Source organism: Hydractinia symbiolongicarpus, chromosome 3 (genome assembly GCF_029227915.1).
Source record: "Hydractinia symbiolongicarpus strain clone_291-10 chromosome 3, HSymV2.1, whole genome shotgun sequence".
NCBI lineage: Eukaryota > Metazoa > Cnidaria > Hydrozoa > Anthoathecata > Hydractiniidae > Hydractinia > Hydractinia symbiolongicarpus.
The window spans coordinates 22,027,504-22,041,697 of record NC_079877.1 but is presented as its reverse complement, the minus strand read 5'-3'; the positions used below and the strand labels follow the sequence as shown (position 1 = coordinate 22,041,697).

General features: G+C 34.0%; 1 protein-coding gene across 1 annotated transcript in view; it reads right to left on the bottom strand.

Moving 5' to 3' along the window:
* LOC130636944 (uncharacterized) overlaps window positions 1-14,194 on the bottom strand; it is a 40,698-nt gene that overhangs the window by 17,399 nt on the left and 9,105 nt on the right. Inside the window, exons 4-5 of the mRNA XM_057446795.1 lie at window positions 9,966-10,019; window positions 1,841-2,296 (exon numbers count right to left, since the gene is read on the bottom strand). Of these exons, the coding sequence (XP_057302778.1) occupies window positions 1,841-2,296; window positions 9,966-10,019 (510 nt within the window). The remainder of the gene's footprint in view (window positions 1-1,840; window positions 2,297-9,965; window positions 10,020-14,194) is intronic.

The following is a 14,194-nucleotide window of genomic DNA, read 5'->3' as shown; positions in this document are numbered from 1 at the left end:
ATAAATATAAAAGAGTAGATACTTTTCTTAGCAGCTACACTGTGTTATGGTGGCCAATTGAACAAGAGTGATGCTGTCACTTAAAATCAGATTTATATCTTGCAAATAAATCAGTGGACAATCACATTTTTTGTTACCTGGCCATCACCACCATGACAAACCCAGACGGAATCAAACACACATTTCAACCAAACTTGTGATTCTTTGTGAATTTTGATTATTAAATAATTGTTAAAAAGGTGTGATCACATTTGAAACATGGTTGAATGAGGGAAAGGCTAAGATGTTAAATAAAATAACCAATGTATAACACATTATGCAAAATATGGCTGGGTGGGTATAAATGTTGCAAAGAAAAATTATATTTCATTTCAATTTAGTCTCTTATGAGCCTCAGCATTCTTGTTCTCAGCATTCATTCAGGTTGTTTTAGATTTTTTGCTGTCGTCAGCAGTGCAATTACAAAAATTTTTGGTGAAACTTAGTTTATTCGTTGCCTGTACTGTGCAGAGGTTAAAACGCTGACCAAGAAAATGTATACGATCATGTCTTTTTGACAAGCGATTAATGAGATATAAGGGTTTTAAAATTTTGCTGACGTCAGCAATGGCCAGTCAAACCCCCCCAAAATTTTTTTTAGAAATTTGTATACCTGCTGCCTTCATTGTATAGGTCTTGAAACGCTGATCAAGAAAATGTATAGGATCGCGTATTTTTGACAAACGTTTGCAGAGATATTAGGGTTCGAAGGTTTTTTGGATGACGTCACCAACCCATCCATTCCCGAAACGGATTCGGGGACCCAGGTTTGGGAAACTTACATAAATTGGTCCCAGGTGGTCCCTAGTTACCTACGCAGGAGATGACGTCAGTTATTTCCACCCGTTTACAAGTTATTTAGCCTTAAATTAAAAAGTGCAATGCAATGGCTTCACTAATCTTAATATACTTTCCTTTGACGTCAAAGTTTGGTAATTTACAGAACAAATTTATAGACGATGTTTTATAGACTTTATCAAAGAAATTTTATCCACTTTGCAAAAGTCCCAGACAGACAGACAGACAGAACTGGCGTATTATTATATAGATTCTTAAAATTTCAAAATTAAGCCTTGATTAAAAGTATGGTACTTTTTTGCCAAAAAATTTCACTGCGAAGATTAAAGATGAAAATGACACTGATTTGCTCAGCCAAGGCTTTATTAATTTTTAGTGATGATCCTATAACTTTAAAATTGCTTTTCTGTTTACAATGTAGTTCAAGACATCCATATTTGAAAGTCTGTTCATTGTCAAGTTCTGGGATTACCATTTTGCCAGTGATATCACAGCCTTTTGCTTAAATCAAAATCTTTTCTGGGCTTGGAGGATAAACTCGGCTATCAACACATTCATGACATTTTTAAATTAGTGGCAGTTAAAAACTAGAATGAGCATAAAGGAGATAGTTGTTATGCCAAACACATCAGAGCATTTCTTACCTCAATGAAAACACAAGATAGAATTTAAATTAAGTTAAAGAAAAATTAGAATATAAGCATAAGGAAGGTGTTACGACAATAAACTCAAATAAAGACAAAAATTCATGTTACATAGCAAACATGACAATTTATGCAGTATAATTAAATTTGAAATTCTCTAAATGTAAATACGTTAAAAATGAAAAGAGAAAAATGTTAAACAACTTATTAAGCTCTACATAACTAACATAATTTTTCACCTTAAGATTCTCACCTCAAGGCGAATGATTACAATGTCCTTTTCCTATAATTTATATATGGCAGGCAAAACATAACAACAATTAAAACAAATGCAAAAGAACAAAAGCTTAAAAGCTTACTTGTTCATTGTTGTTAATGTTTTCTTTCACATCATTTTCGCTTTTTATTGTTGATTTATATGGTGACAACTTCAACAAAGAATTACCAGAAGGATCTTGAACAACACTTTGAGCTCCTCCCCTTCCCCTTCCTCTTCCTCGACCACGCCCCCTAGGTGAGCCACCTGTAGCTGGTTTATTAATATTGTGTGTTATTTTTTCGATACTGGGTAGATTCGTGTCCTGTATATCCACAACTTTAGCTTTTGGTGGAGTGCTCACAGAACCTTTTCTTCTACCACGGCCCCTACCCCTTGCACTACCACTTCCAGGTGAACTTTTTATTGGTGTAACATTAGCCGAGTCAGAATGTGTATTATTTACCGCTGAAGTTTTGAGGAAATCGTCATCAAAAAAAGTAGTTTTGTCAAATTCCATGGAGGCCATTGTTGGCAATCCAGCTTGTTCTCTGAAGATCTAAAAACAAACAGCCTTTTATATAAAATTTCCTTTAAATAATAATTTAGATTTGCAACATAAGCAGTTTTTCAAATCAACTATTCATTTTTAATTCCTATTTACAGACCATTCAGTTCACTTACTATTAAAGTCCTAGTTGTATTAATCCATGAAAACATTCACTTTATTAGGTATAGGGAAACATTTACAGAAAAAAAAAAATTCTACTGATGTCAGTAATAGCCCTTCCATAAAAAATAACCTATTTTCCTTTTTAATGGAGAGCCAGGAAAGCTGATCAAGAATGTACTTGCAACTAACAGTTCAGTTGAGGAACAGATGTGCTCCTCATGTGTTCACCCAGCCTTTAGATTAGGGAAGCAAACAATTAGGTATACATTCACATAAAGTCATCTATGACCTGTTTATATACAAATAAGCAATAAACAAGCCTTTTCAAATCAGCTATTTAAATCAAAAATGAAAAAGAAAAAATGTTTAGTATGTAGTTTAATACTTGCATATAGTTACTCACGATTGGCACTGTATTAAGAACAAAATAATGTGGGTCTAGAATAACGAACAACAAATTATTTCCAAACCAGTTTTTTTCCCTTTGTACGAATATATATGCAGGAATCTTTTCACAATAAGAAACGTGTAGCATGATGAAAAAAAAATTAGTCAGAAAAAAAACTTATTAGCGATAGGAAAAAAGTCATTTGCTAGAAAAAATTAAATTTTTTAGCTTGATGTCAAAAATGCATACATGAGGCTATAATAATATCTTCTTTAGTTCATTTGTTGTTAATGGTAAAAGGTCTTGATTTTGAGCGCTTTAGTGATCGCATCTTTTGCCAAAATTTTTTTAGCTTTGGTACGTTTGAATTCATCTATGTTGATATAATGTTTGCAAACGCGTTTATTCTGTTCAAACTTCACACCCTTGCGAAACAGCTTCCTGCAGAACTGATAACGGTTATATGTCACATTGTTTGGATCACGAGAAAAACCTTTTATTTTTCTATGCGTTAAAATGTTTCGATAAGTCATGTTTCAGTTTTGTGAGCTCGTTTGTCCACCAAGTTTTAGGTTGTTTAATTCTATTTGACACATGGGTCTGGTTGTATGCAGCAGATGAACAGTCTGATAATGTTTTATGCAACCACTTGATTTCATTGTCAAGTTCCGTATAATTAAATTGTTTGTCGTTGAATTTTTGTTCAATTTCAGTGTTATATGATTGTAAGAATACTCCATTCTTCCAAAAAAATTTTGGATCGGTCAGAAACAAATATTTCCTTGAGAGGATCACGTCACAAAATAATTAAAAAATTGTTGCTTAAAAAAAACAGAAAACATTTACTGACATATAGTCAGATGAGGTAATCGTTACGCATTTATATTCATTACGCATTTTTAAGTTTGTTAATTTCGCAACTAAAACAAGGTTTAAAATAAAATTAAATGAAAAAACTAACTGAAATGATTCCTCCGCTATATTAACCAATTAAATTATTCCATACGACGACTCTTCCAGAGAAATCTTGATGTTTCCAACACCACTCCAAAAAAAGTCCAATATCAACTTTCCGAATCACTTCACTAACTTTCCTCTACCATTTTTGTTAGCACGGTCCACTGGTAAAAAACTGTGTTAAATTACAGACCCGAACCTCGTCCATTGATTCTCGGAGGCCTTTTTATGTAAAAATCACGCCCGGGGCAAAAAAACGATGCGCAATGATTAAATCAAGAAATCATTGGGCATAATATTATCATTACGCACAAAGCAAAGTTAGAGAGACTACTAGAAATCTTGTTTAACGTCTTTAGTTAAGAACTTTATGCCTTGTTATAATTGCCAGGAAGGGGTAAACATTCCTTATATGGTATTTTGTGAAGGTCTTTGGCGCCAATTGGTCAATAATTCCTTAACAAGACAAGATTCTAGTAACAAACTCTTTTGCAGATCAATTCGTACTGGGAGAAGGTAGAATTTTGTTTTGCTATGTTTGTTTTTAATTTCTAAACACTTGTTTTACCATATTCTTGGATGAGAGACCACAGTGAGTATTTTTGGGAATGTATACTGTGTTTTATCGTGTTTATAGTTTGTCTAGACGGCTTAACAATGAAAACAAAAAAACGTGTATCAAAGAGTGGTCGAAGAAAAAAGCAGGGTAGCAGAAAAGTTGCGAAGAAAGTTGTGGACGCGTGGACAGAAGAGCAACTCCAGGAAGCGCTTCAAGAGTTCGATTCTATGCCGAATGCATCAGTCAGAGGCATAGCAAAACGTCATGGTATCAACGAATCTACGCTGCGATTTCGTTTAAAAAAACGCAAGGAAGGAGCCAAATTAGGAAAGTCTGGTCGGAAATGTGTTTTCGATGCAGAAACGGAGGCCCGGCTAGCTAAGTGCATTGGTGTTGTATGTAACCTTGGTTTTAGTCCTACGTTGGATGAAATTTTGGTAAGCTAATAGCTGTTTTTGTAAGGGTTTAAAACTGAATGTTGGAAATTCTGTCACTATTTATATTTGTATCATCATTTAATTTATTATTTAGGATCTTGTTGCCGAATACAAAGTCACAGGGACGATTTCACTCCAGTTTAAAAATGGAAGGCCTGGTTTGGTGTGGATAAAGAGCTTTATGAAAAGAAACGGACTGAGTCACAAGAAGGCTGAGATGATTAGTACTGCCCGTAAAGCAAACACATCCAATCCATTTATAATTTTTGATTTCTACGATCAATTGGAACAGGTAATATATGCGTCATTGACGGTACGCTTTTATAGGAAACAGCGTTTATAATTTGACCGTGCATGATGTATAGTAAAATGATATTTTTAGATCTTCGAGAAATACCCTAATCTGGATGCACAACGGATCTGGAACTGTGACGAAAGTTCTTTCCCAACTGATCCATCAAAAGGGAAAGTTGTCTCCGTGAAGGGACAGCGTGCCCTTAAATTACGGTATGGCGCTGGGAGAGAAAACATCACTGTACTCGGTGTTTGTAATGCAGCTGGAGTGGCACTTGACCCTCTTATTATATTCACTGGAAAAAATATGCAAAGTACGTGGTACGGGGACAAGGCTCTACCCAACACGTTTTACGCCAAGTCTGAAAACGGTTGGATGGACATGGAAGTTTTTTCCACGTGGGTCGCCAAATTCACTGAGGACGTAACAGAAAGACCATTGTTACTGGTGTTTGATGGGCACCTTACCCATATCAGCATATCTGTCATTAAAAAAGCATTGGAAGACGATATAATTATAATGAAATTCCCTCCACATGTTACGGATGTCATGCAACCCCTAGATGTTGCATGTTTTGGACCCTTAAAACGTGCTTGGGAGAAGCGCCTCCATTTACGCGTGACAACACATGGTGCTAAAAGCTAATTGACAAAGTCTGAGTTTGTCAATGAACTCTGTTCCATTTGGAAAGATGGCATGAAAAAAGAAAGCGTTATCAATGGATTTAGGAGTACTGGAATATGGCCAATTGACAAAACCATGTATCCAAAGGAACGCTTGGACCCAAGATTGTTAGCGAAATATTATACGTGGAAACAAAGTGGTAAAGCTCTTGATTGGTCTAAATTGTCAGACGGGTACGTTATTTTCTTTTGTGACTGATAAAAATGGCTAAACCTGTTGAATAAACATCTTGACTGAACATTTTTGTACTTTCAGACAAATCGATGAAGCTGCGGGTCTTGCGCAAAATCAAGTCTCGACATCATTACCACTGCCCGAATTGCAAAACCAAGCAGAATCTCCTTTATCAATATCTAATACCACACCTACAACCACCCCTAATGTAAATATAACTCCATCATCTCTGCCAGGCGGAAGTCGTGATGAAACTAATGAGATGAATATCTTGTTAAAGCGGCTTGGACCATATCCATATACAGCACCTACAGGCTTCTGCTGGATTCCAAATGGTTGGAAGTTGTCACCAATTAACCAGTCCACCCCAAAATCGACTGAGGTATTTGAAGAGCTGTTCCTCGATAAAGTAAAAGGTTCAGTAGATCAGCCTAAGAAAAGAAGACAAAAGTTAGATCTTCGCGAAAAGGTAAAATATTATTTAAGAATAAGTACATTAATGATTTTGCATTTCACATTAAAAATAACTAATTGATTGTCCATGTTGTAGGTTATTACGCAGAAAGAGCTGCTAGAAGAGCTTGAACGAAAAGCCCGAGAGAAAGAAGAAAGGGAAGCAAAGGCGTTGCTAAGAAAAGAAGAAAGAGAAAGGAAGAAACAACAAATTGCAATTGCGAGCAAAAAGGGAAAGCAGAAAATTACAATAAACAAGGAAGACGACAGCGATACCGATGAGATTACCTCGAGCGAAGAAGAAGATGAAGAAGAGGAAGAAGAGGAAGGAGAAAGAGAGGAAAGCGAAGAGGACGTTGTCCAGGATGAATCAACAGATACACTGTTGTCAATGGAAAAAACGTGGAAGTTTTTAAATTCGCCAACAAAAGAATGCGATGTGGTTGGTAAATGGTACGCATGCATTTACGACACCAAGAGAGGTCCTAGTTTGTACATAGGAAAAGCCCTCACGCGATTTTTGTATGATGAAAACAGTGTTGCTGCAGGATTAGAGATAGAATGTCTGCAAAAAAAGTTGGGGACAGCTGACAACATCCTTCGGAAAATAAAAAAAAACAGCGAGTTCGGAACAGCTGTAGGGGAAGATATCGACACCTTCGCTGTCCAAAATGTTATCTGTGGGCCGTTAACTGCAACTTTTTTGGGTGGTGACAAATGGGAGTTCCCACAGTATCCTCAAGTTCGAGAATTATTCGAAAGGATAAAAAAGAAGAACAGAGACGCAATGCATGTTTCGGAAAGATGCAAATGGGAGAGTAATTTAAATGAAATGTAGTTGTTGTATAACTGCCGGTATTTTCCCTGTTTAAAATAAAAGCCGAAGTTTCAAGGTCATTTTCGCCACACTACACGTTGTATTGTTTCAATTCCCTGTTATATTTTATTAGTTATTTCCATTGCACCTCTTTGAAATTATTGACGGTTGTAGTTCTAATATTCAAAAAGATAAAAAAGGCACAAATAGACTAATCCAGACTACACCGCTACGTAAATAGCGTGCGTAACCATTAGATCTTAGGTGCGTAACAAACTATTTTATTAATTGCGCAGGGTGTTATAATCATTTCGCACCTGCGTAAAAAATATAAAAAAATGTTTAATGATTAGAGTTTTTTCGATCTAATCATTACGCATTGTTTTATGTGAAAAAGTGCATGATAGCGCTTCCATATGGTCCTCATATTTGGTGAATATGTTACAAGAAACTAATTTTGCATGAATAAAACAAAAGAACTGCCTAACGATTAGAACAGCGACCGTAGTTCATGATTATTTAAAAAGTGCGTAACGATTACCTCATCTGACTATACTGTCTAGAATTACAGAAATTTCTTTAAAATTTTGTCCACAAAATGCTTGTCATGTTGAACTTTAATAAGTGAAAACAATTAACTTTAATAAGTGAAAACAATGTCACATTTTTTTGTGACTTCAAAAACAAAATTTTTGGTTTTGTATTTTCACTTTGGAAATATTTTATTGAGATTATTTTCTGTAAATAAACAATTGGAATAATTCTGCAAGATTAATTTTCAAGATTTCAAAAAAGCAAGAAAACAAAATACATAAGGAACTGGTTTTTAAGAACATTGACACTGAGATTTTGATAAATATTAAGCACGTTTACAGCTGAAATCCAGAAATTCTTATGTATTATTTCATTTTCATTTTTTTTTTTATGATTATTTTCATGATAAGCTCTATGCTCTATTAATTCATATTACTTACAAAAATCTGAACTTTCTATTTTAACATTTCTATTTCATTTGTATGCAAAATACATGTGATAACAATAGACAATTGAAGTTTCTTTATGTAAACATGCCCTCATTACGAGACATCATGAAAGGCATGTACATGTAACATTACATTCAGGCGGTACTGTACAAATCAACTCATGTATCATAATAAAATCGCCAGTTTTACACCTACCTTCGACAAAAGAAGTTTTTAACATGTTGGAATTTCAGCAACTAGTTACTCGTTTTTAGCCAATAGAAATGCTGTATTTTTGTGCAGCATTATGTAAATGACATCAATTGATGTTAAAGTGTGGTTGTTTTGAAACATTTTCTGGTATAATGTAAAAAAACAAACATAGCAAAGAAACAAGACTTTACTAACGATTTTATTAAAAATTGATTTGTGGAGAAATGTTTGTGGAATGTATGAGCAGAATGTTTAAGCAGAACAATCCAAAAATAAGATTGAACATTGAAAACAATTCCTAAATTAGGGAGAAAAAAAACTCTACAAGTTGCTTTCTATAAGTTGTTTTCTATAAGTTTTGAAATAATAACTGCACCAGCATTTACTTGATCATCACTTTCTGAACAAATTGTGTCAAAAGCAAAAGTTGCTTTGTGTATCACCTATTACACAAGCAACTTACGCATGTATGCAATGTGAGCGCAACTAATTAAAAACAAGTTTTTGACTTGTGTATCATCAGCTCCAGAAAATTAATTTAGTAGATAACAAGATATTAAATTTGTTGGGAATAACATTTAATAGACAGCAAAAAAGAAATTTGGTGGGAATCTAATTTGGCAAATAGTGAAAAATTATGGCAGGAGTTTAATTTAGTGGGTTTTTTATCAAAATCGGTAAATGCACCAAATTTACTTGTTAGCAAAATTTCTTTTTAAGCTTTTATGTGTAACAAAATACATTGTAGCATATTCTTGCAGCAGAAAAACAGCCACAGGAATTAACTGCCTTCGTACTTTGCACCAAAGGTAATAAAAACAAATTTTGTGAAGAATTTTTGCTAGTTTTTTCTAATTCTGCTGACTTTATTGAAAACACAAAAAAATTGTAGAGAAATGTTTTCAATATCTAAAACAGTTGTACAGCAATTACATACTTTAAAGGTTAATCCCTCACCCCACTTTAAAACAACTTGATCTGAAAACACTCATAAGTAATTTTGATGTTAGTAATTTTGACGTAATTTTTTATTGCTCGCTGTCAAGATTATCAAAGTTTTATTAAGCACATGTAGGGAATTTTTGTTGTATATAAATTTTGTATAAAAAATTTTGCGTTATGATGTTAGATTTTTTGCCCATCCAAAATTAAGAAAGCAGCTTTCATATTACTAGTGAAATCCAGAGCAACCTTAGGACATCAAAATCGTATTAAATCCAAAATAAGTTTAATGACAAACCAGGAACCAAGTAGGGCAAAAACACAATCTTTAAGGTTAAATGTCTAGTGTTTGCAATACGCATTAGCCAAATGAATACTTTACTAATATGTTATGTAAATTTTCAGATTAATTTATGAGAGAATGGGACATAAGCTTTAAGAGAAACCAATCATTACAAAAGATGCTGTGCACTCCAAATTTATTTTTCACCACATCCACATCCACAAACCTGAAAACTAGCAGCTTTCATTTCATTTTTGCATTTCTTGTGAATCTCTTCTCATATCTCATTAGAAAATTGCAGATTATTTTTGTAAAGTTGTTTGACAGGCATCTGTCTTCCTTGTTTGTTATCAAATTTGTCTCAACAATATATATAAGAAACAAAACTTACTGTAGCTTCAGTGCCCTTTGTTGGTGTTGTTGTCACATCTGTGACCAATTTCCTCTAAATAAATAGTTATTCACCCTTATATATGTTATGTGTCAATTCTGAGTAAGACCTTAGCAATTAGAAAAATTATGCTACAACCCTGGACATACTTGTGGGAATTGTCGAGTTTTTTGCCTTTTCTCAAACGACCAAAGAGCAATTCCTTTTAAGCTGGTACATCAAGGCTAAAAATATTTATTTTCCTTTCCTCTAACATATGTGCAATGGTCCTTACTCCACTCATTTCTGTTTTCATCAAAGAAAAACAGTGTAAAAATAATAGTTTTTAAGAAACTACATGCTTGCAATCCTGCTTCGTTGCAATTACAATTATTAAAATGTAAATTAAACTAGAAAAGGTGAAATATTTTATTATTATTATTAAATAATCATTATTATTAATAATCATGTGCTTACAATGCTAATCGATTTTTTTTATTTGTTCTTTGGATTCTCCGCTATTCAATTAGTATAAAGTTTTTATTCTTTTTTCGAAAAATTGTTTATTGATCTTTTAATCAATGCGCAAAGATTGTCTTTTTATTAAGAACCTCTTGCTGTGACGTCATAATTCGCGATGTTAGTTTCGAGAGAGAGAGAGAAAGAAAAGCTTGATACTCAGATCACATATATGAACACAGACACAGCAAAGAAGAATTAGAGTATGATATTATTGAAGAAGAAAACAATTTTGGAGAAGATGAGTGAGGACAGTGATAATGAGATGGAAACCTTTGATGAGCTTTTTACAGGCACAGGGCTGCAACTTTTTTTAATTCGAGACTACTAAATAAGATGATAATAAAAACATTGTAACTGAGAGAGAAACGATATTTTTAGTAAAACATTGGGAAAATTTTTGTGTTGGGAGAAACGAATGGTGCAAGTGTGATAACTGCAAGACTGAAACTAGGGAGATTGATTGTCTTTGTTGGACGGAAGTGGATGCATTAACAGACAAACAATTCCAAGGTTTATGTGCTTAAACATATTTTTTTAAAATATGATTAAGCTACATAAAAAGTATGGTTAAAATATCAAATAATAATGATATGTATCGTACAAATATCCGTTGTTTTTTTGGAATAAAATGTATAACTGAGAATGAGGATTTCAAGCAACTTTGTCTCATTTTAATATGCTTACACGACACAAGAGGGAAATTTCTGCAAGACACGCCTACAAACAAATCTTTTTGGTTTGCTGCTTACAAGCAATTCATTTGGTTCATTTTCTAACGACTTGAAAAAGGCAATCGCCGAGTTATACCGTTGCGCGTTGTGTGGAAAATAAGACAAGTTTTCCCTGAAGAGGGTGTTGTCTATGTCCCTTACTTGGAAGAATAAACACAAAAATATATAATATATAATATGTGATTATAATTATAGAAAATAAAATAAATATTTCTAATTATGAAATTACGATATTGGATTCTCTAGAATATCATTCTATTTGCTGAATTGTCTTAACACACAAAAAATCATTCGCCAAATATGACGTCACAGCTATTTAAACAGGATTGTAAAAAAGGGCCGAATAAGAGAAAAAAAAGAACTTTTTTTTTAAAAAAAGTTTTTTATAATAATAAATAAAACATTTCCGATAAAATAAGATGAAATTTTTTTTTTTTGATTTTTCGTGGGACCACTCCTTTAAAGATTTTATGTATACATTTTATTAATTCATTTACAAATCATATTTCAGCCAAATTTATTAGATTTTTAGAGCACTATCAGAATGAGTTTTAAGGAGAAATAATATCGATATACAATGAAAAAATTAGCGGAAAGATAAATTAAGATAAAACTTCTATGGACCCTCAGAAAGATTTAAAAACCGTATCATTTTTTCCATGAAACCGCTATTATTAAGCCAAAAAAAATTCTCAAAAAACTGATTTATCACATTAGAATCCAGTGTTCCCTGTCATTGAGCAAAAAAGCAGAAAAAACTAATAATTCAATCCTAAGAAATGTCATAAAAAATTGTTGTTGCTCATTTGCACATAAGTTCACCATTCTAAAAAAACTCTATTGCTCTATTGGTCTATTGCTCTCATCTTTGTGGAAAAATCAGGAAAAACTAATGATCCACTTCTAAGAAAAGCTGGTGAAAAACAGAGGCAGGTCATTTTATAGGACCTTCACCAGTACCAGGTAGGTTCAAAAAAAGACATGACATTATAATTACGCAAAATATTCATATTGATTTTGAAGTACATTCTTTAGATTTTGCTCTAAATATCCAGTTTTTTTTAGATTAGTTGGTTTCAAAAAAACCAAATAACATATAGTGATAGTTGTATCTTCTCATTAATAGTTATCTAACTAATACAGCTGCATGGGACGCTGAGTTTATATCAACAGAAGTATCACCAAAGTATCAATCTAGTTGGACAGGATCAAACTAACTGTAAGTGTTATATTTCATTTAACAGTGGTAGCAGCTGGAACAAGATCCCCGACACTGGATGTTACACGGTTTTTGGATACAAAATGTCGTCAAACAAAAATCCTCCCTTGTTGTCTAAAAGTTCATTATATAGTGATTGGAAAAAAAAAGTGAATATCTGGTCCTCATTCACCACACTTGAGAAAAAGAAGCATGGAGCAGCCGTATTACTGACATTAGATGGGTCGGCTGAAGAAGCCGTACTTGAACTTGAATTAGAAAACAATAATAGCGATGATGGATTGGAAAATGTTTTAGAAAAGTTAGATTAACTTTATTTGAAAGACACAACATTAGAGAAGTTCGAAGCTCTGGATAAGTTTGACACTTACAAGCGCACATCTGAAACTTCCATTCAAGAACACATTCACCAGTTTGAAAAGTTGTATTTCAAACTGCAGAGCCATGGTACCACTATATCCAAAGATCTCCTTGCTTACAAGCTCTTAAAATGAGCAAATCTCTCAAAGCAAGATAAAAAGTTGGCCAAAGGTACCGTGACAGAGCTTACATTGATCAACATGAAAGGCCAACTTAAGAAAATTTTCCCAGATAAAGAAAGTTTATCACAAGCTTCCAATTCATTACAAGTCCATGAAATTAATGAAGTCACTTATGAAAACATTGACAATGACGGATGTTATCCAACATACTTTGCTGGCAGACATAGTAATTAAGATTATCAATGCTATCCTCAAACACGAACACAAACCAACCAACAACCGATGAAAAGATACTCTTCTGTGCCAAGTTCCAAAAACCCACCATCACGCACTGGGCAAATCAGTCGTTGCAGAATTTGCGAATCAATTTATCATTGGGCTGCAGATTGCCGTGATAAAAAACATCAAAACGATAAATATGTTTACTTCCAGGAGCAAGAAGGTGATCCGAGCCTACATCAAGTTGAGGAACATGACACTTATCATAAGATAATATTATTTCAAATTGATTAGGACAACCCAAAACATCTTCCTGGACTGGTTGCAGAATCTTGGAATGCTGCTGTTCTTGACAGTGGTGCTACGAAAACAGTTTGTGGTCGTAGTTGGTATAACACTTTCCTGGAAAACCTTTCCGAAACTGACGTTAAACAGGTTAAAACATCACCTGTTTCCAACGTCTATCGCTTTGGAGATGGAAATGAAGTCACATCTACCCAGACAGCCACCATACCTGCCTTTCTTGGTTTCCGTGAAATAGGTATTTCCACTGACATTGTTGAAAAAGACATTCCACTACTCCTTTCTCGAGAAGCTATGAAAAATGCAAACATGTCCATTGACTTCAAAGATGATACTGCGTCAGTATTTAACACTGTTGTGAACCTCAATGTGACGAAGAGTGGTCACTATACAGTTCCACTTACCAGACAAACACAACTCTTGTCCATGGTTAATACAAAATGCAAACCAAACATTGTCTTATCTGTTCAGGAAGCAACATCAAAGCATAACCAAGCACTGAAGATACACCGTCAGTTTGCGAATGCACCAGTTCACAAACTCATCAAGTTGGTAAAATCAGCTGGCGACCCCTGGGCACATGATAAAGAGCTGGAGCAAGAGCTGCATGCTGTTGCGAAAAATTGCCAAACATGTCAACAGTATGGCAGAGCTGCACTCAGACCCATTGTTGGTTTACCATCAGCCAACAAATTTATAGACACTGTTGCCATGGATCTGAAATTCTATCGTCAAAAGATACTGCGACATATGATCGACCATGCTACACGTCTT